The sequence below is a fragment of the Micromys minutus genome, assembly GCF_963924665.1.
Source record: "Micromys minutus genome assembly, chromosome: 27".
NCBI classification, from domain to species: domain Eukaryota; kingdom Metazoa; phylum Chordata; class Mammalia; order Rodentia; family Muridae; genus Micromys; species Micromys minutus.
The window spans coordinates 36344420-36367450 of record NC_137962.1 but is presented as its reverse complement, the minus strand read 5'-3'; the positions used below and the strand labels follow the sequence as shown (position 1 = coordinate 36367450).

General features: G+C 49.1%; 1 protein-coding gene across 3 annotated transcripts; it reads left to right on the top strand.

The window, feature by feature from the left end:
• Positions 1–5970: 5970 nt before the first annotated feature.
• Positions 5971–19478, top strand: SEPTIN3 (septin 3; the record flags this gene model as incomplete). Of its 3 annotated transcripts, none has more annotated exons than XM_080939555.1 (10): positions 5971–6157; positions 8980–9108; positions 9770–9851; positions 10472–10609; positions 12049–12166; positions 12682–12777; positions 14253–14349; positions 15507–15558; positions 15832–15925; positions 18249–19478. In XM_080939555.1, the coding sequence occupies 10 exons, from the start codon at positions 5995–5997 to the stop codon at positions 18312–18314; spliced, it is 1035 nt and encodes a 344-aa protein (XP_080795681.1). In that variant the 3' UTR covers positions 18315–19478. The 3 variants fall into 3 exon arrangements, with proteins under 3 accessions (XP_080795681.1, XP_080795682.1, XP_080795680.1); XM_080939554.1 differs by having other exon boundaries at positions 5995–6157; positions 14250–14349; XM_080939556.1 differs by lacking the exon at positions 8980–9108 and having other exon boundaries at positions 5980–6157; positions 14250–14349.
• Positions 19479–23031: the final 3553 nt, after the last annotated feature.

Here is a 23031-nt window from a genome sequence, read left to right as displayed (position 1 = left end):
CTTCCCTGCCTGCGTTGCCCTTCACTGGAAAACGCCCCTTTATTCTTTTTCTCTCATCCCCATTTGCCTTTCCATGTTGGCCCTCACCTGTTCCAAACCTTCCATTATATTCCCATGGTGCCTGCTCTACGCTCCACAGCAACGGTGCGAGTCAACTTTCTGTTTTCTCTGTTAAGACCCAAAAGCTTTAAGGTCAAGGAGGTTTGGTCATCCTCTCTGTCCTGTGCTCCCAGGGTTAATCAACTAGCCGTCGCCAATGCATCAGAGACTTTTTGGGTGGGTAAGGGAGGCTCAGGGAGTTCAAGGTTATAGGGTTCAGCACCCGGGTTAGAAGCTGGGTCTGGAACCCAGTTCTCTTCATTCGGAGCTCAGTCAGCAACCGCGCCTGGGCAGAACCACGGTGAGCCAGCGCAATATCCCAGTCACCGCGTGACTCACGCAAGCGCACCGTCGCCCGCAGCTGCCACCGGTCTCCTGCTCCCTGGACCCGGTAAGGGGCTGGGGACAGGATCTAGGGAGACAGACAGAGACGGCGATGCAGGCACCTTGTCAGGCCGGGCATCCCCAGCTCCGGCATCCACTCCCGCGTGCTGGCGCGGGAGCTGCGGGAAGGGGAGGGGCCCTGAGCGGGGCCAGCTTGCGCGCGGGTCACGTGGTGCCGGTGGCAGCGGCGGCATCGGTGCGCGCGGGCAGGGGCGGCGCGGCGACTAGCGAGCGGAGGCGAGGTCCCGGACGGGCGCGGGGCGCAGGGGCTGCGCAGCCGGGTGGCGGGTCGGGCTTGTAAGCGGTACGGCGCCGAGGGGTGAGGCCCGGCTGCAGGGGCCGCTTGGCCCTGGGAGAGCCCGCGCCCGGCTCAGCCTTGCAGCCCCGCGCCCTGAGCATCTCCCGGAGGACCCGAGACAAAGGAGGATTCATGTCCAAAGGTAGGGCTGTCGCTTGGGCGCCTGGCACCGGCCTGGAGGAGGCTGTGGCCCCAAGCCCTACCAAAGGGAGGGTTTGCTGTGCCGAGGACCCCACGTACAGTGACAAATGCATGGGCACACGTACACCCGGTGGCATACACTTGGAAGCATAACCTCGGGCAAAAGCACACGGAGAAGCTTGGGGAGGTATGGAGACCTAAATGCTTAGAGAAAGCCTCCGCTGTAGCACACCGGGGCACACACACACACACACACACACACACACACACACACACACACACACAGCATGTACTCCAAGCTCGGGTACCAGACCACCTACAACCAGTAAGAGACCTGTGCGCTGACACATCAGTCAGTCCCCTTCCCCCACACAGAGACCAAGCACCGAGACAGGCACCAGCTGGTGGTCTCCAAGGGAAACTCATTGGCCTCCTGACTAGAATGGGGGAAGGGGGGTTGTCCCAGGGCCCTTTGCTTCTTTTAATGGAGAAGGATTTCTTTCTTTCTTTTCTTTCTTTCTTTCTTTTTTTTTTTTTTTTTCCCGGTTTTGGAGCTGCCCATGGCTGGAGCTGGGATGAACTGGAATTGGCTCTATGATGGGGGTGGTATCTTAAAAGCTGCGTGGTTACTAGGCTGAATAAGACCCCCTAAGCTTGGGAGGGAAGAGAGAGCCTAGCGTTAAGCTAAGTGGGCAGACACTATTCTTGAAAGGTCTTCTTCCCTTATTGTCACCTTTTCAACAGAGGGGTGGGGTCTCTGGTCCAGACAAAGACAAAGCCTCATTTTCCTGCAGGAGAGAGTGCTACACTCTTATTTGCCTTAGGGATGGAGTCTGCTATCCTGAGGGGCCAGAGCTGAGTCAGGTGAACTGTCTCTCTTTCTGGAGCCCTGGCATGGCAGGTGCCTAGCAGGGGGTGTTGCAGACAGATGCATCCCTGTCTGGGAGAGCTGGGAGATTAGGAGTGGGCTACCAAGGACCATCTAGCTGGTTTCTGCTACGAGCACTGTTGTGAGCTCTTTCCCTATTCTTGGGGAGCCCCCCTCCACCCTCAGATGCAGGGGACAGAGGAGGTTTTGATAGGTGTACCTACCTTGAGCTCACACAATAGCTATTTGTTGGTTGGGAGTGGGGTCCAGGTGCTCAGAACAGAAAGCATCTTCCGAGGAAGGAAAGAATTGTTTGCAGGGACACCTGTCTGGTAGGACTTGCATTCATCTACCATCCATCCATCCACCCACCCACCCATCCATCGATCCATCGATCCATCCATCCATCCATCCACCCATCCACCTACCCATCCATCCATCCATCCATCCATCCATCCATCCATCCATCCATCCAACCACCCATCCACCTACCCATCCATCCATCCATCCATCCATCCATCCATCCATCCACCTACCCATCCATCCATCCATTCATCCATCTATCCACCCATCCATCCATCCATCCACCCACCCACCCACCCACCCATCCATCCATCCATCCATCCATCCATCCATCCATCCACCCATCCACCTACCCATCCATCCATCCATCCATCCATCCATCCATCCATCCATCCAACCACCCATCCACCTACCCATCCATCCATCCATCCATCCATCCATCCATCCATCCACCTACCCATCCATCCATCCATTCATCCATCTATCCACCCATCCATCCATCCATCCACCCACCCACCCACCCACCCATCCATCCATCCATCCATCCATCCATCCATCCACCCATCCACCTACCCATCCATCCATCCATCCATTCATCCATCTATCCACCCATCCATCCATCCATCCACCCACCCACCCACCCACCCATCCATCCATCCATCCATCCATCCATCCATCCACCCATCCACCTACCCATCCATCCATCCATCCATCCATCCATCCATCCATCCATCCACCCATCCACCTACCCATCCATCCATCCATCCATCTATCCACCCACCCACCCACCCACCGACCCACCCACCCATCCATCCATCCACCCACCCACCCACCCACCCATCCACCCACCCATCCATCCATCCATCCATCCATCCACCCACCCACCCACCCACCCACCCATCCATCCATCCATCCATCCATCCATCCATCCATCCATCCATTGTTGAGGGTCTATGATATGTTAGGTGCTCTGGGCACAGACAACAATAAGTCATGGCTCCTTCCTCAAAGAGGGCTGGGAACTTGCACATATTCACTGACAGGACATCCATATGCATGGTTTTGCATGACTTTTCACAGTAAGCCAAGCAAGGCAGGTATATCCCCCTAGCTTCTGAGAAAAACAAAAACAAGAACAAAAACCCTAGGCTTCTAGGAATCCCTTCGCTGGGATTCATGCCTGTGTTAGTTGCTCTTCTAAGGATGGCCTGGTGGGACCTGGGGAACGGGAAGTACAGATGATGGAACCACAGAAGCCAACTCCAGAGCAGCATTTGATCTGTTAGGTCTGGGTCTACTGGTTAGGCATCCTCACAGACAGTGGGTCCTCTGGGACAATGACCTTGTCTTGAATACAGATATATCCTTGGCATTTATTGTAGTGCTTGGTTCAGTTGGGCTTTCATTTGACAGCATATGGAATGGCCAGGAATGAATGGATGTTCTGAGTACTATAGAACCTACAGAGGACTGAGACTGCCCACAGTGAGGAGCCGCCACATCAAATGGGGAGGCTTTCAGCGAGGAGTTGTTACTTAGCTTGGGTTTGGAGGTGGGACAGGGTGTTCCAGCAAAGCTTGTGACACAGCTGCATGTCTGTGGAACTTGTAGCTGACCAATGGCTTTTGTTAGCCTGTGACTGGCATGTAATTGGCATGTGGTCAGGAGGAGGCTGGCTTGTAGGTGTTCTGTACCTTGCTCATAATAGAAGCCAACACTGATCTTTGGAAGAATCAATGTGAGAGCCACTCCTGCCCTGGACTTACACCAAGCTGGCCAGAGTCTAGGAGTTATTTGGGCATTTGGTCAGCTCCCTCTTTCAACCAGGGTCAGAGAGACAAAGCCTTGCAGGCCACGATGTAAGGACATATGCTTTGTAAGTCTACTTATTGTCGCTACACATAAAAGTACCCTTGCCTGCATCCCTGGCTGCTGTGTCACAACACAGGCTGTGGGTACCAAATGTGCCTAACAGGCACGCAGGAAGCCAGAAGGGCCAGGCTGTGAGAATAGCAGGAAGAAGAAACGGGGCACTGGCTCCCAAGGCAGATGTGCTAAAGGGGCACATGAGCCGTGTTTGGGGTGGAGGAGCAGGCTCAGGCTGTTCAGAGTCAGCTGTCACAGGACTGAGCCAACCCTGCTGCCCTCTGGAGCCACCTGGCTGGCAACAGCTTCCTGGGAAGCAGGAGGGAACTGAGCCAGGCTCTGGGAAGGTGTTAGGGCTTTGTCAGATTTAGCTGTGCCTGAGGAGGACAGGGGAAAAAAAAGAGTTTCCCATCAGGAAGCACATCATGCCAGTACCAGGAGAAAGACCAGGTGGTGGGGGTACCAGAGCAGACTCCTGCCTGGGCTTGGAGGTGGGGAGGGAGACATGTTCCCACTTCCTCCTGACCATCTGCTGCTCCCTCAACTCTCCTCACAAGGCTGAGATGCAGGGTGGCAGTCATGAACCACCCTAAGATGCCAAAGCCTCTAGAGAACACGGGGGCAAAGAATATGCTTGTGAAATTTGCAACCGGGGGCACCTCTCCTCCTAAATACGTTGACGTGCGTGGCCTCAAACCTTTCCCTCTCCAAAAAGCCGAACTTGAAAAGGGCAAGGGAGAAAGGGCTTGGGTCTGTGAGACTGTACTCTGGGTTTGTAGGATGCTCACCACAGATTTCATCATGGCCCTACTACTATTCTCTGGAGGAAGAAGCAGGCTGAGAAAAGGGAAGTGGCCCACACAAGTCTACAAACTGACAGATAACAGAGCGAAGATCTTTTCCACCTCACGCCCCAACACTCACTTTAGGGAAATGGAGTTGGTCTCTCCTAGGACTTACTCTGTTGGCCAGTGTGACTTGCCACATCTCTCCTGTGTGTGAACACATCCACGGTCTGCCCGAGGGGACCTTTGATCTTTTTCTCTGGGGAGAGTTCTTTCCTTAGCCTCCCCTTCTGTAGCTTACTGGTATGAAAGTGTCATTGTAGGCAAATTATAGACCTTGTTTGGGACTCAGTCCTTACCATGGGCTCTGTAGACTCAAAACTTGGTGTTGGAGGACGTCAGGGGGTCCTCTGCTGCACACCAGCTGTGCACCTCATGATACAGAGGGGAAACTGAGGCTGAAGGTGGAGCAACGCTTACTCTGCAAAGAAGGGTGGCTCTGATGGCTTCTAAAAGACCACGTAACTGAGGCTGTTGACAGTTACCAGACCTATTGGCATAGACCCAGGACCCTAAAGTTCTTTGTTCCATAGTTGGCAAGTTAAGATGCAGGTCCGAGTAACTGAGATGTTTCGTGGACCAGTGCTCTTTTGGAATAGAGTTATCCTCCGGGAAATATTTGGTACTGGGTAGAGATATTTTTGGTGCTCACATCTGAGAGGCTCCTTCTGGAAACTAGGAGAGATTGTGAATGCTAGTAACCATCCTGCAGACACAAGACAGTCAGTGCCACAACAAAAGCTACCCAAGCATCAGTAGGGCTAAAGGGCAGGGGCCTTGGATTGCACACACAGATGTAGTACTTTGGAGCGGGTCAGGATGAACCAGTGCCCTCTTCTGGCCTCCGAATACGGTACGCGTACTTACATTCAGGCAAGCACTTATATGCATAAGGTGAAAAGAAATAAATCTTTACATAACAAACAAACTGGAGAACCTCATACTGGAACAGATTTTGACACTGACCTAAACTACGCTCTTGAGCATGTTCTCAGAGCATCAGTGTTTCCCCCATACCCAGTGTGGGACCCAGACTGGATGATGTTATGTTCTCTTCCAGTCCCAACTCAGTGATTCCATATCAAGATAGTCTTGGTCTCCCATGAAACCCTTGCTCTCTTGCCACTCACCCTGCCTATCCCTCCCACCTTGGCTTTTCAGGGCTCCCAGAGGCTAGGACGGACGCAGCCATGTCAGAGCTGGTACCTGAGCCCAGGCCTAAGCCGGCGGTGCCCATGAAGCCAGTCAGCATCAACTCCAACCTACTAGGCTACATTGGCATTGACACCATTATCGAACAGATGCGCAAGAAGACCATGAAGACTGGTTTTGACTTCAACATCATGGTCGTTGGTATGGAAAGCCATGGGGTCACTGAAGGCCTAGTGGTGGGCAGCGCCCAGGATCCCATTTCTTTTCCCAGAATGGCCTGGCTTCTCTAGGGTGAGCTCTTTCTAGGAGAGAGGATTTCAACATGCTGATCACAAGGGTCTGACCGCCTCCTCCTAACCTGCTGACTCAAGGATAGGAGATGTGGGTGGATGGCCAGCCTAGCTTTTAGGTTTGTGGGATGGGATAGCTCTTTCCCACCACCAAGAGCCATGAGAGGGTTGGGTGAGAGCCTTAATGTTCACGTTCTGTAAAACAGTAAAGCTTCAAAATTTCCAGGATCTTGGTCACTAGGCAGCATCCGTGAGTCACAGAATGTAGCAGAATTGTCCAATCTGAGTTATTCCCTGAGTGTGCAAACAGGGAGCGAGGCATCCTCCTCCCTCTCTTTTCTCCCAGTCCAGTCAACAAGCCCTGTCCCTTTAACTTTTAAAGGTCTCTTAGGTCTGTGCTGTCGGTGCGTGCTCTCTGAGGCAGATGCTCAACTTAGTTCCAAAGTCTTAGCTCAAGAACCGGAAGCAGTTGGTTCGTGGACACTTACAGCTAGGCTGTGGGACAGCTGGGGTGACCTTGACCCTTCTGGTCTCCCTTCCTCTCCAGTTCCTTGTCCACCAGCTACCCAGTGGCTCTTCCAACCTGCAGAACTCACTGAACTATCCATTCTAATTCCATAACTGTCTTTTAACCTCAGGATAAATTTAGACTTCTATCCCGACTGGGAGCTGCTCCAAGTCAGCTCTTACCAATTCCCATCTACATTCGGCTCTGCACAAAGGGTTCCTAGACTCGACGCTCTTTCCTGCAGAACCTTTATTACGTGATGGTTTAAGCGTTTTTGCCAGCTCCCCAGGCGGGATGAGAAAATGTATCTGTTTACCACTCCTAGTCTCTGTTGGTCTCCTCCTTCCTTATCCCTCTGGAAAGAGACAACTGGGGTCACGTGACAAGCCCAAAACAGTGAGAACACCTCAGTTGGTGTCTAGAACCCTGGGCTCTTTCCTCTCTGCCCCCAATATACTACGCCGATGCTTTAGACCAGCCCTTCTTGGACTTTATCATCCAATTAATTCCTCTTAAAAGCCCAGTTAAGCCACAGGTTCTGAGTTGTGGCTGTGAGGCGGAACTTCTGCAAACACCTGGGCGAATGGCAGTATTGGTCACCAGCTACGAGGCCTTCTGGGTAATGCTTACGCGTGAGAACCGATGCTCAACAAACACAGGTGGAAAGGGAGCCATCATGGAGGAAGGTGCAGAGGTCCTGCCTGCCCGGCCTTCCCTCCCCTCCCAGTACTTCCTCCAATGGGCCATTAGGCCTTCTCTGAAAACAGTTTAAAAAATAGTGGGGGTTGGAACGATGGCTCAGTAAGAGCACTGGTTGCATGAGGAACTGAATTTAAATCTTTAGCATCTACATAAAAAGCTAGGTGCAGCCGGCCACACTTGTGCCTGTGGCCCTGGTGTAGTGGGGAGCAGAGACGGGAAACTCAGTGGGCCTTGCTGGTCACCAGCCTAACTCCAGGCTCAATCAGAGACCTCATCTCAAAGAATTAAGGTGGGGAATGATAGGGCAGCACATTCAGTGTCCTCTCCTGGCCTCTGCAAGCACACACACTGGCACACATACGTGAACGCACAACACACAAACCTCACAACCCAGATATGCATACATGTATATATATATATATATATAAAACACTCATACATACACATACACACTCACACGTGCACTCACAAGTGCACATGTTAAACATACATACATATGCATGCACACACATATATACAAATGAGCATATGTCATACATACTGCATATATACTATGTACACATATCACACATACCATATATATATATATATATATATATATATATATATATATATATATACACACATAGCATACTTAGGTACACATACATAGCATAGCATATAACACAATATGTACATAGCACATAATACACAATCACATATACACAGATGTACAACCTTCCCTCCCACACAACATGAACATATAGCATATATATATATACAGAATATACATACACATACATACACACATATATGCGTGTGTGTGTATGTGTGTGTGTGTGTGTGTGTGTGTGTGTGTGTGTGTGAGAGAGAGAGAGAGAGAGAGTGAGTGTATGGCATGGTTCTTAGGATCTGAGCCCTGGTCTTGCATTTATTACCTCTGCTGCCTCATATGTTACATTCCAAGAGGTTTCTAGGACCATCTCAGCTAGGGAGATAACTCTGCCATAAGATACACAGGATGGTATAAAGAATGATTTTAGTTCTGTTAGAGAGCTTGACTGTCAAGCACAATGCCCTGGTTTCCGGTCCCCAGAACCAGTGTGTATTGGGGTGTAAAAAGACCAATTTTATTAACAGCTGTGGAAATGCTGAGGCACTATGTGTAGGATCAGAAAGTACAGTAATTCTTCTGACCTCACTTTAACTGTGATTAAATACAGAAAAGCTAAGTTGAGCAAAACCACAAGCCAAACCAAACTAGAAAACGACACCACACACACCACCCAGATACACAAGTTGTGCTTTTCCTAGTGGTTCTGGAGTCCATGAAGGGACACAGACTCCAACTGTCATTTCCCAAGGCCCCTCTCTGTTAAAGAGACGCCAGTTCCCACCTGATGCTCATGTTTCAAGGGGTGTTCAAATAGGCTTGGCCTGGACCACAGCTCTGGAGCCCTGCAAGCTTACAGAAGGGCTCTGCAGCTCAGGAGGCAGATGTGGGGCCTGTCTCCCTTTCTCTGTCTCCCCTTCCCGTGCTGCAGGCCAGAGTGGACTGGGCAAGTCAACACTGGTCAACACCCTATTCAAGTCCCAAGTGAGCCGGAAGGCCTCCAGCTGGAACCGGGAGGAGAAGATCCCTAAGACCGTGGAGATCAAAGCCATTGGGCATGGTGAGGACTAGGCCAGGATCCTCTGTGAGCATGATTTGGAGGGGGTGGTGTGCCAAGAAGAAAAGAGAAGGGGGCTTCTTGGGGACTAAGATGTAGAAGGTAACTGCAGCGAGGAATTTAGCCCCAGATTTGTTGGAGCAAACTCCTTAGGGTGGTAGGCCTAGATAGTGAGGTAGGAGTGGGGAGTGTGTGTGTATTGAAGGATATAGACATGAAAGAGGTGATTCTTGGGCTGGAGAGATGGCTCAGTAGTTAAGAGCACTGATTGCTCTTCTATAGGTCTTGCGTTCAAATCCCAGCAACTACTTGGTGGCTCACAACCATCTGTAATGGGATCTGATTGCCAGCCTTTCTGGTGTGTCTGAAGACAGCTACAGTGTACTCATGTAAATAAAATAAATCTTTAGAAAGAGGTGGTTCTTGAACTAGGTGAGAAAGCCCAGGCAAGATTTAGACAAGTAGAAACAGGAAGAAACCGAGCACCGTCTCTTAGGTGTAGTGAACAGTATTTGTAAAAGTGCCAAGTGGGAGAAGTCTGTAGCCTTGACTTTGCAAAGTTTGACGTGCTTCTAAGAAGTACGGGTATGGCTGACCAGCAGGCTGCAGGGTCCCTAGGGTCAGCCGTAGGAGTGACCTCTATGGTGTTTTCTGTTCTCTCTAGTGATAGAGGAAGGTGGTGTCAAAATGAAGCTAACAGTCATCGACACGCCAGGCTTTGGAGACCAGATCAACAATGAAAACTGGTATGTGCCTGCCTCTGAGATTTTCGTTCCCCTAAATACACTGCTAGAAAGACATGATGTAGACTCATTCGATTCATTACCATTGAGAACAATGTGGATCCTCCCTTGACAGGAAGCTTGGTTCCCTGGGAGCTATCCTTGCTGACTATCCATGGAAAGCCATCTGTTGAGGCTGAGCTGGCCATCGGGTCATAAAAAGAGGGAGTGAGGGGATGTGCCCCGGCCGTGCCTCAGAGGCACGCTGGAGTTTTGTCCTTTGGATGGATCCCATCTGTCTCAGTTAGGGTTTTACTGCTGTGAAAAGACACCATGACCAAGGCAACTCTTATAAGGACAACATTTAATTGAGGCTGCCTTATAGGTCAGAGGTTCAGTCCATTATCATCAAGGTGGGAGCATGGCAGTGTCCAGGCAGACGTGGGGCTGGAGGAGCTGAGAGTTCTACCTCTTGTTCCAAAGGCTGCTAGCAGAATTTTGGCTTCCAGGCAGCTAGGATGAGGGTCTTAAAGCCCACACCCACGTGACACGTCTACTCCAACAAGGCTATACCTCCTAATAGTGCCACTCCCTGGGCTGATCATATACAAACCATCGCACTATGTCTTTTTCCTGCCCCTCAGCTGGGAGCCCATCGAGAAATACATCAACGAACAGTATGAAAAGTTCCTGAAAGAGGAGGTGAACATAGCCAGGAAGAAGCGTATCCCCGACACCCGTGTTCACTGCTGCCTCTACTTCATCTCCCCAACAGGACACTCGTACGTACCAGACACACTCCTACTGCCGGGCCTGGCTCCAGCTCGTGTCATCTGTGCCCTGGGCCGGAGACTCCATACCTGGATTTAGCTGAGGAGAGCCAGATGGCTGGAGGGTCATGGCCTTGGGAACTCAGGGTTCCTCGGTCTTTCTATAAGAAAGAGAATAAAACTGGCCACTACTGCCTTCCATACTGTTCGCTGGTGTCTCCGTACAGCCCAACTGTACCAGCAGAGAGAACTTAAGCAGAGGGGCACCTTGTTTGTTCAATAGATACTTGCTTTGGACAAAGCTCGGGGTATGGGGATGGCAAGAAACAAAAAACAGAGAGAATTGGGGCTCCTGGATTGAGGCTGGTATTTAGGCAAGATACGGAACTTGGCTGTGGGAATCTAGAGAGTGGCCATCCCAGCAGGAGGAGCCAGATATCTAGAGGCAAAGGCTGTGCTGGGAACTAATTTGTAAGCAGAGCGATGGGCCCCATGGTAGGGAGTGTGGGAACAGGCAGAGGTCAGACATCTCTCTGGTGTTTCCTGCAGGGTACTGTGTATCTCTAAGCCCCTCTGCAGGGTCAGAACTTAAGCTTTTGAGAGGATGTAGACCCTGAAGGTGTCAGGGTTACCAATGTTGAGTCATAGAGGTTAGAAAACAATAACCCTGGATCAGAGCTAGGACCTCAATAAAATTAGGGCTCTTAAAGTTTTTTTTTTTTTTTTTTTTTTTGTTGCTTGTTTTGTTTTTTAAGACTGGGTACTAGGGATTGAACTCAGGGTATCATACATGCTAGGTAAGCACTGTACCATTGAGTTATACAACAACCCTCTTTTTACTTCCTCCTTCTCTCCCCCTTCTTCTTCCTCCCCCTCATACTTTTTTTTTTTTTTTTTTTTTTTTTTGTTGAAATAAGGTGTCTCTGTAGAGTTCTGGCTGTCCTGGAACTGGCTCTGTAGACCAGGCTGGCCTCAGACTGAGATCTGCCTGCCTCTGCCTCCTGAGTGCTGGCACGCGCCACCATGCCTGACCCTGCTTTTACTTTTTAAGACAGGGTCTCACTTAGTTGCCCAAAATCACCTTAAACTTACTCTGCAGTCCGAGCTGGCCTTGAAATTGAGATCTTTCTGCCTCAGCTAGCAAGATAGTTTTAGTTCTTCGGCCCCCAAAGAAAGAAATTCGTGGATCAGAAAAGGTGTCATGGCTGGCTTGAGAGGGTTTAAGGAGAGGGATGTCTGGTGTGGAAACTGAGGAAGATAAGAAGGAGCTAGACTCTGAGGACAAAGTTGGGGACCTGCAGCAGGTACTGAAGCAGTGGACATGTGCAAGAGGAGAGGCCTCAGCCAGGTTCCCAGCCCAGTCCGCATCCCAGGACGGTCTGGTGTGGTGGGCAGTGGCTGAGTCGGGAAGGGGATGTGGCTCTGATCTTCCTGCCTTCTCTGGGCCCCAGCTTACGACCACTCGATCTTGAGTTCATGAAACACCTCAGCAAAGTGGTGAACATCATTCCTGTCATTGCCAAGGCCGACACCATGACGCTGGAGGAGAAGTCTGAATTCAAGCAGAGGGTGAGCTGGGGTCTCTTTCCTTTACCCTCTTCTAGTGCTGCTTTTCCTCCTTTGGGTCCAAACCATGTCCTACCTGCCAGGTCTCCCACGTCACCTCTGTCTAGTTCTCCACCCTAACTTCATCCTACTTCACCATCCGAGGCAAGGGCTAGACGTTCCTGGGACCAAAGGTGAGACCACCTGTTCCAGGCTGCCTTTTCCTCCAGAGGCCTCCACACTTGGTCTGCAAAGGTTCTCAGATATACTCCTCACCGTGAACTGATCCAACGTTAGGTTACTGGAAAAGAGTATGCTAATTGGTACCCAAGCCCTACAAGTTCCCATTGGGTGAAAAGAAAAAGAAAAGAAAAGAACACTGAAGAGGTTCCTGGAGGAACCTTTGAAAGAGAGCTGAGAGCCCGGGAGGCAGGCTGTACCTCCCTCCCCTGCCAGCTGGGCATCCCAGGGGCGGAGCCTGTGCTCACAGACTCCTCCTCCTGCCCATAGCCTAGACTGATTTACTACCTTGCCTCTAGGTTCGCAAAGAGCTCGAAGTAAATGGCATTGAGTTCTACCCTCAGAAGGAGTTTGATGAGGATCTGGAAGACAAGACAGAGAACGACAAAATCCGGGTAGGTGTGTGGGGCCCTCTTTGTCACCAGATGCCCCCTCAGTGCCTTTGGGGTGTGCCTTCAGGCCCTTTCTCCAGCTTTTCCCTTACTATAACCCATTGTCACGTCACCTAACCCCGACCACAGGAATTATGGATGTCAGTGACCCTCACTAGGACTGTGAACTCTCAGGAAGCTAGTCACTTCTGTCACCAGACATTAGGAAAGCCTCACCTTCCTTCCCAGGATCTGGCAAAACCACTGTCAGATGATGGGGCACTGGGACAGTCTCCCAAGGACTCTATACTCTAGTCAAAGTGTGCCTCGGTTTCTGCCTCTATAATATACGGTCTGGACCAGGTGCGTGGCTTAGAGGCTGTCTCTGTCCCTAGAAGAACTATTTAAAAAGTAAACAGGGGTTAATGCATAAAGCGTTTAGCCTGATGAAGTGGATCACCAGGATCTATGCGGCATAAGGAAAGAATTAACTCCCAAAAGTTGTTCCCTGATCTCTGTATATACTTGACGGCACAAATGTAAACACACACCACACACACACACACACACACACACACACACACACACACACACACACACATATACACACACACACACAGAGTGCTGAGGATTGAACCTATGGCCTTGGGTCTGTGAGGTAAGTGCTCTGTCACTGTCCTGTGCCCTCAGCCAAAATCCATTCTTAATGCCAAAGCAGTGTGCCTCTGTCATCGGTCTGCACGCTTGGCTTAATATTCAGAGAACAGCTCTACACGTATGTGCCCTCAGGTTACATACTGTATGCATATGCTGCATGAAGGGACTTTGGCCAGCGAGGGACCACATAAGACAGTGTTTCCTGCAACCATATCTGGTGACACGGTCACTGCCTTATTAGTTTGCGTTCTTCTATGCTGTGCGTCACGTGCTGTTGTAGTCTCCTGTGATCCTTTCCTGAACTTACTCTGCCGTTAAGCAATATGTGACTCTTTTATCCAGTGACAAGTGCATACTAGGCAGATCTGCTCAGGTGCTTGCCCTGATGGAGCAGAGCAGCCCCCATCTCAGGACAGAGCCCTGAGAGTTCAGTACAGGGGCAACTGCCAGTAGGTTGGTTCCATGGGAGCCACATAGCACATCTCAGAGTCCGGCTGGCGCCTGGGTGGGTGCTGTTTGTGAGAGAGTCTGTCCTCCCTAGCTCCCAGAGTGGTTCCGAATCAAATGAAAATATGTGCCCGAGCACAATGGACTGTTCAAAGTGCTCTCTAGTTGAAGGAAAGCCAACTTACTGTGGCTGGCCAGTCAGACAAGAGTGTAGTCAGGGTTGGCCTTGAGTCTCAGAGGCTCAGTCTCTTCAAGGGGCCGAGCGTTATTGCTCTCGCCACCAGTGGCTTCACTGAGCGAGCAAAGGAATAAGATGTGAAAGGCTGTGCTGCCCTCAGTTTGGAGCCAAGGACTGAGCATCTGTGTCTGGTTTTGCTTTTTCCCCTCTCCAGCAGGAGAGCATGCCCTTCGCAGTGGTGGGGAGCGACAAGGAGTACCAAGTGAATGGCAAGAGGGTCCTCGGGAGAAAAACGCCCTGGGGGATCATCGAAGGTAATCCAGCGCATCTCCCAGGAGGAGTGGCTGTCCAGAGGGCAGCTACTAAATAGCAGGAGGTCAAAGTGTCAGTAGCCCAGGTTACTAGGATATTGTTATCAGTTGGCTGCTACCCTTAAGAATCTTAGAGTTTGAGATGCTAGTCACAGGCAGTAAACCGTGACATCATTTAACATGTGACCAGTGGCAATGACTTAGCCTGTCAAATGAATATACAAACTTTTTTTTAAAGAATTGTTTTTTTTTTTTTGTTTTTTTTTTTTTTGTTTTTTTTTTTTATGTGTGAGTACATTTTTGCTGTCTTCAGACACAGGAGAAGAGGGCATCAGATCCCATGACAGATGGTTGTGAGTCACCATGTGGTTGCTGGGAATTGAACTCAGGACCTCTGGAAGAGCAGTCAGTGCTCTTAACCGCTGAGCCATCTCTGCAGCCCTGACCTTCAATTTATGATCTTTTTGTTTCTAATTCCCAAATGTTGGGATGACAGTGGTGGGTCACCAACTTTACCACACCCAGTACCTTGGGATTTGATTCAGTATTTGCCTCGAGATAGAATTATTCATGAGAACATCACATTTGCATCGTTAAGCCCAGAGAGTCATGTCTTATCCTCCTCTGTTCCCACAATTCTTGGTGAGAGGTTTGTAGACAGCAGTCACCCCATCTCTGTCAACTGGATTTATTGTATAGAATGTGACCTTTGGAAGCTGGGCCAGTTATTAGGTCCTATGTGTTTGACCTTCTTTCAATCTTTATTTTATCTTTAGAAGAGAAACCATAACAGGCCTTCACAAGTTTCTTAAACTCCCCACGTTATTTTATTTTATTTTATTTTTGTAAAATGTGGGACAAAACCAGTCCATATTAAGATTCATTCTACAGTGTCTAGTATGGTGCTGTGTCCCTCATACCTGACTTAAAAGTGTTTGCTCAGTTAAAAAAAAACAAAAAAGAAGGAGAGAAAGAAAGAGAGGGAAGGAAGGAAGGAAGGAAGGAAAGAAGGAAGGGAGGAAGGCAGTACCCTAGCAAGCAAACCTCAGGCAAGTCCACATAAGAACCCACCTTGTGCTGTGTTTAAGTGTCTTAAAGTGGCCTACCTTCTGGGCTGACACTGCGAGCTGGCTACCTGTTTCTTTCTGTTTTGTCTGCAGTGGAAAACCTCAACCACTGTGAGTTTGCACTGCTTCGAGACTTCGTCATCAGGTACGATGTGGCCTCCACACTCCCCGGGATGGCTGGTTTAATGATCTCTGATCAAAGAGCATCTGCTCAGATTCACTTCCTCTCTAACAGAGCTCTTGTCCCAGTTCTAACCCCCTGTCTCAAAGGGGTTATAAAACTGACATTAGTCCCCAAGGGTGGGTCCCAGTCATTGGGTCCAGTCTACCAAGGAGATGTGTTAGCCTCAGAGGTGGACCACCTTCTCTCCTGACCCTTAATCGTATCTGCTTCTCTCTTTTTTACTGTGTCTTTTAGGACTCACCTCCAGGACCTCAAAGAAGTAACACACAATATCCACTATGAGACTTACAGGGCCAAGAGGCTTAATGACAATGGAGGCCTCCCTCCGGTGAGCGTGGACACAGAGGAAAGCCAGGACAGTAACCCGTGATGAGCCCTTCTCTGTGTTATCATACATGTCCCCCTTTCCACACACACACATCCCAGATACCACCTCCAGCCACCTCCTTCTTTAGGCTCTGTCCCACAGGCCTGTCTGGTATTTGTGCAGTATTTTGTCTATAGTGTGTGTGTGTGTGTGTATATAATGAAGAGTGTGTGTGTGTGTGTGTGTGTGTGTGTGTGTGTGTGTGTGTGAGGTGAGGCATTTTCATTGCCCTCTCTGGAAAGTCCTTTGTAAGTCTGCTTTCTCCATGACTCCCCATTCTGTCTCCTTTTTTCTTGTGCTCCAGAACAAAAAGCTGTGCGCCTCACTCAAGAGGTCTGGGGAAGGTTTTATTTTAAAATGCTGGGAACAGGTGAGCCACAGCCAACTCTTTCTTACTTCTGAGCCACCCGCAAACTGGGGCTGCAAGTATTCATGGAATGGTTGCTGGGCTAACCTGGGCTAGCCTGTGGTGGGCTGTGGGAGCTCAGACCTTCACTGTAAGTTGAGGTCATCTGGAGTAAGGCTAGGACTTCTTGGGAAAACGGAAAGAAAATTCTTGGGGAGCAGGGAAGAAAGCTTGAGGGGGTTCCTGAAGAATCAGTGTCTGGAAATGGAGTTCCACCCTGTGTCTATGCTGAGGTCACTGTAAGTGGAGCATCACCGCGACAAGCCACTGCTTTCTGTGCCTGCCCTCACTGTATTTCCAGGCTGCTTCCTCTTCCTGGTTTTTCTCCATCCCCAGCGTCCTTTGCCTCCTTTCTTCGTATATTCATGCATTTACCCCATTTCCTGCCTGTCTCTGACCTTTCGTCTCCTTTTAGAGCAATCTAGGTTAGCTTCCTTTCTATATTTAGCAATCATGCCCAGCCTACTTCCTAAATTGCTTTTCTACTGCCCTAAGCGAGAATCTCGACTAGGGTTGGCTAGTTGACTGAAGGGATGGCTCTGTGCTTTGGAGCACCTTTCACTCTCGCAGAGGACCCAGGTTCAGTTCCCAGCACCTTCTTGGTAGTTTACAGTTGTTGACCCCAGTTCCAGAGGATCTGACACCCTCTTTTAGCGTCCTTGAGAATGAATACATACATGAACATAGACAAGCACTCATATGCATAAGATAAAAATAAATAAACCTTAAAAAAAAATAAGATCCCAAGTAAAAGCCTGGGGCAGTGAATACTGAGATCTCGAGAGAGTTCAGAGTTCTAGGAAAACCAGTTTCTGTGACTGACCACTGAAATTTGCTCTGACTGGGAGTAGCCTGGGGAAATGGGAGAACCTGGTAGCTTGGGCTGCTCTGTTCTGTTCAAGGAAGCACATATATTAGTCAAATGAGGCATCCTTTGGGTGGAGGAAATTACATTCGAGAACTAATTCTGAAGTACCGGGAAAAAATATGCTGAGTTTCTTAGGCGGCTGGACTTCTGAGACAAATTTTAACACAGGTGTCCCTTTCTCTAGTAGCCTTGTCTGGCTTAAGCTGGCTTCTCTGTGGCTTTGTTCTGTGCAAACCCGATTCACTCTGTTCTCTTTCGTCTTTCTCGCTCTCTCTCCTCCCCTCCTCTCACCGTCCGACCCTGTACATGTTCCCAGGAATACCACAGCCGGACATCTAGCTTTTTTTTTTTTTTTTTTTTTTGCCTTTTCAGGAGCCCTGTATTTATTAGTGCATACTTTTACTGCTCCTTGTACATTCAAGTTATTCGCTTTCCCTGTAGTTTCTAAGGCTGCTTTAAGGAAAGCCATTTAGCCTCTGGAAAGGGAAGAAACCACGTGATTCTGTTTACACCTGATCTATCCACTATCCCACTGAAGGCCAGCACTTACGACCTCGGGTTTTTAATACCCAGTCACTAGAAAAGGCAAAACAAACAAACAAACAAACAAAGAAAAACCAAAAAGAGATGAAACACCCATAATTCAGTGGACCAAGCAGAGGGAATGATCAGATCATGTGACCCTAATCCTATGGTTTTAGCCTGTTCTGGAGACTGCCCTATCACTAGCCCTCATCCCATAACTAAAGAGTAGTCAGGCTGCAGGCTAGAATGGTAGCACCATTACAGAGTTCGCTGACTGCTCCAGGGAGCTGCCCTGTGTGGTGACATGGATTGGGGCACCTTGGGCCAGTAGGGGATAAGGATGGTGGGCACTGGAGAGGCTAAGTAGGAGAATGCTGCCCATCTCCCCTAAGCTGTGGTCTCACTCTCCCTGGAGAAGCTGTTGTATGTGTCTACTGTCAGCTGCCGGTCTCCACACCCTCAACCATTCTCAACTCCCCCTGCAGGGAGAAGGCCTCCTGGGCACTGTCCTTCCACCTGTGCCAGCCATCCCCTGCCCCACTGCTGAATGACGGCCATTTCAAGTGCTGCTTCTCCCTCATCCCTCCCAGCTGTTCTTGCTTCAGGGCCACGCCCCCTTTAATGCGTGCTTGTCCAGCCCACCAGGCAGCCCCTCCCAGCCCTCAGCAGGTGGGAGGGGCTAGCTGCGTCTCTAGGACAGTTGCTTCCTCTGTTAAGCCAAAGGACTCCTCTCCTCCCCGTGGAATGGAGTTCCTGCCAGCACCACCCTGCTCCATCATCTGTGTCAGCCGCCCCACCCAGCCCTTGTGTAGGGAGGAGGAACTCACGGAGAGCTTCTCCTGCCCTTGGCAAGCGCATACCCAGCGACTTGTAACTGTCTCCAAGGGAACCGGCATTGCTCCCTAGCCATTCATCTGCATGAGTACTTTCTTGGCTACCTTAACCGGTCAAGAAAGCAATTTTCCTGCTTGTCAGAGTCACTGAGGTCAGTCGTGTGAGCCCCTGTGTGGGACAAGGGTGTCTCCTTCATTGCTTAAACGTATTTATAAGGGTGATTCATTATACATGTTGGGGAGCAAGAGGGCTAGCATCATTAAAAAAAAAAAAAATCACCGCTGGTGGCTGGCCCAGTGAGTTATGTGTGTAGACAACCTGTTTTGCCCAAAATATGGCCATCTGGGAAGTGGTTTTCCTGGAAAGAGGTTGCTGGAGTTGACATCCTTATCCCCAAACTTTAAAAGGGAATTAAACACACACACGTGGACTGCCCCAAACCTACAAACTATACTCTAGAAAGAAAAATAGCACCCTTTTGTACATTTAGCAATAAGAGGGATCTCTTTCCACCTACTCCTAGTCCTACTCCCATCCCCCACCCTGTTAATGTGAGCAATGCATTAGCCTGACCACAGGTGGTCGCTATAGGCTAATGGAAAATACCTAATGGAGGGCAAAGCCCCCATCAGATGCATGAATGTTTGCAAACGGCTGTCACTGCCCCATACACTTTGTCTTTATAGAACTCTCCCTCAGCCACCCACCTGCCATCTCCACCTGGACACAACTTGCTCAAAGGCTGGTGACTGGTGGATAATTCATCTACAAGTCCTGATGGACCGAGGCCCAAGCCTAGGGGATGCAAGAACGACCCATTTAAAAAATGTTATTGGTCCCAGACAATGTTTTTGGTGAGATTCCAGTTTAGTTTCCCAATTGAAAACAAGCCAACAGACACTCCAACTGGTCATGGAAATCTTGCTAGCCTCTGTTGTACAATTAAACATTACTGTTTGAACAACAATGGGTCTTATTCGTGTTTCTTGCTCTTTGATAAAATCAGCCATGGATGACACCATCTCACTGGGAGTGAGCCAGAGACCCTCTTGGCAAGACAAGAAGTAGCCACCGATATTAAAGATTGAACATGTGGTATCTGTTCATTTTTGGGTGACCTGAAAGCCATATCCCAGTCATTTCCTGGAATTTTGAAATCCCAGTGAGAAGGACTGCTGACCCTCTTAGGTCCTGTGTTTTCCCAGGAAGTATTTAGTCCTAGTTACTTAACATCTTAGTATGTCTCCTATCCCCAAGGCATAAGGGCCAAGTCTATAAATGAAAGCCTCATCTAGCCTAGAAAGCTATTTTACTATGAATATATTAAGAATATAAAGGGGCCAGTTAGCGCAGCTGGGAAGAACACTTGCCTTCAAGGCTGATAATCTGAGCTTAAACCCTGGATCCTGCATGGCAGGAGGGAACTAACTTCCATAGTTGTCCTCTGACCTCCACATGTTTCTGAGCTCACGTGTGTGCATCCACATGCAAACATACATACACACAACTTAAAAGGAAGCAGGGAGATGGCTCTGCTGCTCAGTGTGCTGGCTGCACAAACATGAAGTCCAGATCCCTAACGCCCACATAAATCCAGATAAGGACTCAGAGGCCCCTGCCTACCATTCGGTGCCTATAATGAGCAAGGATGTGGTGGAAAGAGGTGGAATGGTTTGTATGCTCTGAAAAGAGGCAGAATTGGAAAGTGGAGGGTGGTGAAGAACAGCCTGATGTGAGAAGCCTGCAATACCACCTAAGGCCCATGCTGTCACTAAGGGCCACATCTGTGTCTGAGGTCCTATAGCAGTAGAGGTCTATGTCAATGTCTGTGGCCCATGTTACCATAAAAGGCCATGTGGATGTCCCTGGTCCAGACGGCTGCCTGAGGCCATGTTGATGTCTGAGGACTGCATAAAGCTGACTCTGCCCCTCCCCTGGGCACCTTGGGAGAGCTGGACCTGGTGTGACTGTGGAAGAGCCGACTCTGGGGGCCTAAGAGCAGGAGACCTGGACCCACCCTTTGCCAGGGCTGTGCTGGAGAGCTGCCCCCAAGGGCATGAAAGTGAGAGAGTATCTTGCACCTCCCCCTGGGCAGTACAGTAGAGCTGTCCCTGGTGCTGTGGGCTCAGGTGAGCCAGCCCCAAGGGTGTGAGTGGGGGAGCTGGCCCTGGTGCTGTGGGCTCAGGTGAGCCAGCCCCAAGGGTGTGTGTGGGGGAGCTGGCCCTGGTGCTGTGGGCTCAGGTGAGCCAGCCCCAAGGGTGTGAGTGTGGGGGAGCTGGCCCTGGTGCTGTGGATGCAGGAGAGCTGTCAGGGTGAACCCAGTCAGGTGCCACCTCGACCCAGATCCAGGACTTTGAGTTGTACCACCTGAACATCTACCCTGTCTATGAACTGCTGGAGCACGTGAAGGTGTCAGTCCTGCAGAACCAAGGCTGCAGGATCTCCATGACACAAGGCAACAACAGGATATCGGAGAGTGGTCCCAGTGAGGATCCAGTATCGATAGTGTACAGAAGCCAGAGGCATCGAAGCAGACTAATGACTCATGGCAATGAACATTTGCAAATAAAGCTGTTATACTGTGTGACAAACCATGACACACCATAGCTTTCATGGCAAGATGGTTTTGTTTTTAATACACAGTATATATAATATTTAATTTAATATTTTTTAGATTTATTTATTTATTTTTATATATGTAAGTATAGTGTATCTGTCCTCAGACACACCAGACGAGGGCATCAGATCTCATTACAGATGGTTGTGAGCCACCATGTGGTTGCTGGGATTTGAACTCAGGACTTCTGGAAGTTAAGAGCAGTCAGTGCTCTTAACCGCTGAGCCATCTCTCCAGCCCCTTAATTTAATATTTTTATATGTAATTTTAAAAAGATTTATTCTAGTTATATGAGTACACTGTTGCTATCTTTAGACACACCAGAAGAGGGCATCAGATCCAATTACAGATGGTTGTGAGCCACCATGTGGTTACTGAGAATTGAACTCAGGACCTCTGGAAGAGCAATTTGTGCTCTTAACCACTGCGCCGTCTCTCCAGCTCCATTATATGTAATTTATATTATTTTTTATTTTATATTTAAATACTTTATATTCAATTCGTATTTAACAATATAATATCTTTAGACGATACATATTGTTTTCTTTTGGTGGGAGGAAGGTTGCAAGAGCGGAGAGTGGCTATGGAGTGATGAGGAGATGTGTGAAGCAAGAGGGGAGGGTGATAAGATATGTGAGATCTTCTTCTGGCTTCTTCATGTGCCCACAGGCATGCACCACCAAACAAATGCTCAAAGTGCACATATACTTCTCATCCACACAAAGGAAGTTATGCAGTAGCATTGTTCTTGAATTTGGGATGACCCTTCCCCTCATATGTAGCTCAGTAAATATCACAACTCTCACTTGCTTGTTATTTCCTAAATTTTAATGTGAACTTTAAGCCATTATTTGGGACCTTGACCGTTGTTTTAAACAAAATCTCACGCATTCAATTTTGCCAATAAAGGCCCAGGAGCCAGATGCTGAGGTGAAAACCTATTAGCTCAGAGGCAGAGAAAGCATCCAGCGGATCTTCCTCCTCAGCCAACATCCCAAAAGGAAAGCTCTCCTCCACAGTCTCCCAAGCCCCTCCAACTAATGTCTCTCCCTCCTGTTTACTGTGCATCTCTCTACCCATCCTCCTGACTCCCTCTTACTCCCTGTCTTCTTTCCTATGTTCCCTCTCTGTAACTGGTTGCTTGCTCTGCCACTTGACCTATGGTTGACTTACTTAATCCTGTTTACAACAAACAGAAAGCTCTTGGATTAAAGGTGTGTGCTAGGGCTGAGCCACACCACAACTAGAAATAGGTTTCCCAGCAAATAACACAAATCTCGGGGGTTCACAGTATGATCAAATCCCGCAGATATCCTGCAACACTTGACTTTCTGAGAGGTGAACCTAAGAGAAACAGTTTGGAGGGGCCAGAATGGAAGATGAGTCGAGAGGCTCTTGAGATCATACAGGTAAAATGAGGAAGATACCAACTGATGGTAACAGAACAAACATACATGAAGAGACGTGACATGTGAAAGACACAGCTGTTTGGTAGACATCAACCCATAAGCCACAGTAAGACTACACACTAAAATTCAAGTGTGGAAGGACAAGTCTAGAGAACACTGTTTTTTTTTTTGTTTTTTGTTTTTGTTTTTGTTTTTGCCCAAGGTTTCACTGACCATAAGAGGCTAGATCTCAAAGTTTGCTGCTGTATAATAAATATTCCTATTAAGTTTGATTCTTAATTCTAGTAAGTCTTGTAAAAATGTTCTGTGCTGGGAGTGGTGGCCCATGACGTTAAACCCAGCACTTGGGAGGCAGAGGCAGAAGGATCTCTGTGAGTTTGAGACCAACCTGGTCTACACAGTGAGTTC